This window comes from Trypanosoma theileri (genome assembly GCF_002087225.1).
Source record: "Trypanosoma theileri isolate Edinburgh chromosome Unknown TM35_Tth_1_V1, whole genome shotgun sequence".
Taxonomy (NCBI): domain Eukaryota; phylum Euglenozoa; class Kinetoplastea; order Trypanosomatida; family Trypanosomatidae; genus Trypanosoma; species Trypanosoma theileri.
This window is the reverse complement of record NW_021639843.1, coordinates 1,008,505-1,011,101: the sequence shown is the minus strand read 5'-3', so window position 1 is coordinate 1,011,101 and position 2,597 is coordinate 1,008,505. Positions and strand designations below refer to the sequence as shown.

General features: G+C 42.6%; 2 protein-coding genes across 2 annotated transcripts; both read left to right on the top strand.

The window, feature by feature from the left end:
- Positions 1-2: 2 nt before the first annotated feature.
- Positions 3-767, top strand: TM35_000014810 (alpha-1,2-mannosyltransferase; the record flags this gene model as incomplete). Its single annotated transcript, XM_029021162.1, has 1 exon — positions 3-767. A coding segment is annotated over one exon (765 nt), but the record flags the coding sequence as incomplete, so codon positions are not given.
- A 916-nt stretch (positions 768-1,683) lies between these two features.
- On the top strand, positions 1,684-2,595 carry TM35_000014800 (alpha-1,2-mannosyltransferase; the record flags this gene model as incomplete). Its single annotated transcript, XM_029021161.1, has 1 exon — positions 1,684-2,595. A coding segment is annotated over one exon (912 nt), but the record flags the coding sequence as incomplete, so codon positions are not given.
- Positions 2,596-2,597: the final 2 nt, after the last annotated feature.

Genomic DNA, 2,597 nt, shown 5'->3' with positions numbered 1-2,597 from the left:
CCCGTTACCCGTACCCTGTGCACGTGTTTCATGAAGAAATGCCTTTAGGCACTCAAGAAGAGATTCGGGATGTGTTGCGTTCAGCACGTAATGTGACATTTGAGGATGTTTCACAGTTCTGGCGTACACTACCCCACGGTGTGTCTGAGAAGCAGCTCAAGGAATGGTTGAGCGTACCAGGTCAGGTACCCTTTTATGGACGTGGGTATCGCATTATGTGTCGATTTTGGGCTGGATTGGTATGGCAGCTACCTTCGCTAGACTCCTATGAGTATTACTGGCGGCTTGATACTGATTCCTTTCTTACTCAAGCTGTTCCTTGTGATGTATTTCGGCTGATGCAGGTAAATCAGTGTGTCTACGGCTATCGGAGTTTAACTCTGGATCATCCTAATGTTGTGAAGGATCTCTGGCCTACGTTTAAGAAATGGGCCAACACTGCCCTCTCTGCTGGTGAGCTTGAGAACGTGACACGTTTTGCTCTCAGTTCAAATGAAAGTGAGTACGAGGGCATTATGTACTACAACAATTTTGAATTGGGCACGATGGCGTTAAAACGACACCCGTTGTACACATCGATGTTTCATTTTTTGGATGAGAATGAACCGTTTGGGATTCTGAGGTATCGCTGGGGTGATGCACCTATACACACTCTTGGCGTAGAAGCCGTTATGTTACAAGAAGGCTGGCGTAAATGTCATTTTCAAGAAGATTTTGCGGGATACAAACACGGTAGAAATTTTCAAGTATTTATTCCTGAAAGATAGTATAGTGCCGTTGTACAGGCGATGTTTTTTTATTTTTATTTTTTATTTTCTCCTTGTTTTTGTCTGCAAGTGTGTTGGTGTATTGTGTTTATATGTGTGTGTGTTCAGGACATTGATATCCACTGTGGTTTTATTTATTATTTTCTCATGTATTTGTCGTAACTGTGTTTTGGCGAATCATTTGTCAAATTGAAACTTTCTGTGGCTATTTCTTTACGAAAATGGTGGTGTTTTCGTGGTGTTGCTTCTCTGTTGCTGCGCAAAAACTCTGAGGTCAGTGGTATTTTGTGTGGCACCTGAGGTACAAGTGAGACTCGAATGGACTAGGCATGCACCCTCTTGCCTTGTATTGCTTTCTTGACATTTGTTGAGCCGAAATTACAGTTATTTAGACACATGAGAGCTGGTGGAAATAATATGGAACTCAATTTATGGTGGTAGACATAATGTTGTTAAGAGGTTTAATAATTGTTTTAATTTTTTTATTTTGGTAAATTATGGCGAATAGGCAATGACTGAACGGTTAGGAGGGGTTTAGATTTTAGTTTTTTCTTTACCGTTTCACATCACCCTCAAGTGCCTCCACGCAGAGGGATTTGGCAAGGAAGGGACCCTAGAATCTACCACTTCTTAAGTCCTTACGGGTGAGTTCTCCGGAAGGATGGACAGTTTAGTTTTTAATGTCTTTTCCCTGTGATTTGATACATAAAATTGGTAAAAGTAACTAATTCAAACGGAATACAGTATTTTCTCGTTGATATTTTATGCCGTTTCTCTTCTACGTTTGACCGTATCAGGAATCATATTAGGATATTTGTTTTTTCTCTACCGTCTGTTTCTTTTTCTTTCATTTTCTTGTTATTCGAAGTGACCAAATAAAAGAGGGTGTTGTGGACAGTAAGGCATGTCGAATACAATGGGACGAAGGCGCACATCAGTGATGATGTTCGCACTGATCATGCTCTTCATTGGCACATATAGATTTTTCCTCCCGAGTGAAACTGTTGTGTATCAAATGGAGGTTGTGCGTAGGAAACCTGACCCCACTAACGCTCCAGCAACGCAACGGGTGAGTATCGTGGAGGCTGTCTGTACACCTGCATTAGAAGGAAATAATGGGCGTGCGCAGGTCAACGGTGTCATATTATTTCTAACAGGCAAGAAGGAACGCTTATTCTTTAAGAAAGCGCTTCCACTTCTGGAAGTGAATTTTCTTTCCCGTTACCCTTACCCTGTGCACGTGTTTCATGAAAAAATGCCTCAAGACAGACAAGAGGTGATTCGGGATGTGTTGCTTTCAGCGCGTAATGTGACATTTGAGGATGTTTCACAGTTCTGGCGTACACTACCCCACGGTGTGTCTGAGGAGCAGCTTAACGAATGGATGAACACACCAGAACAGCGCCGCTATCACAAGCGTGGGTATCGCATTATGTGTCGATTTTGGGCTGGATTGGTATGGCAGCTGCCTTCGCTAGACTCCTATGAGTATTACTGGCGGCTTGATACGGATTCCTTTCTTACTCAAGCTGTTCCTTGTGATGTATTTCGGCTGATGCAGGTAAATCAGTGTGTCTACGGCTATCGTCGTATACATATTGATCGTCTCAAGGTCGTGAAGGATCTCTGGCCTACGTTTAAGAAATGGGCCAAAACAGCCCTCTCTACTAGTGAGCTTGAGGGTGTGTCACACTTTGCTCTTAATGGAAGTGAAAGTGAGTATAAAGGCATCATCTACTACAACAATTTTGAATTGGGCACGATGGCGTTAAAACGACACCCGTTGTACACATCGATGTTTCGTTTTTTGGATGAGAATGAACCTCTTGG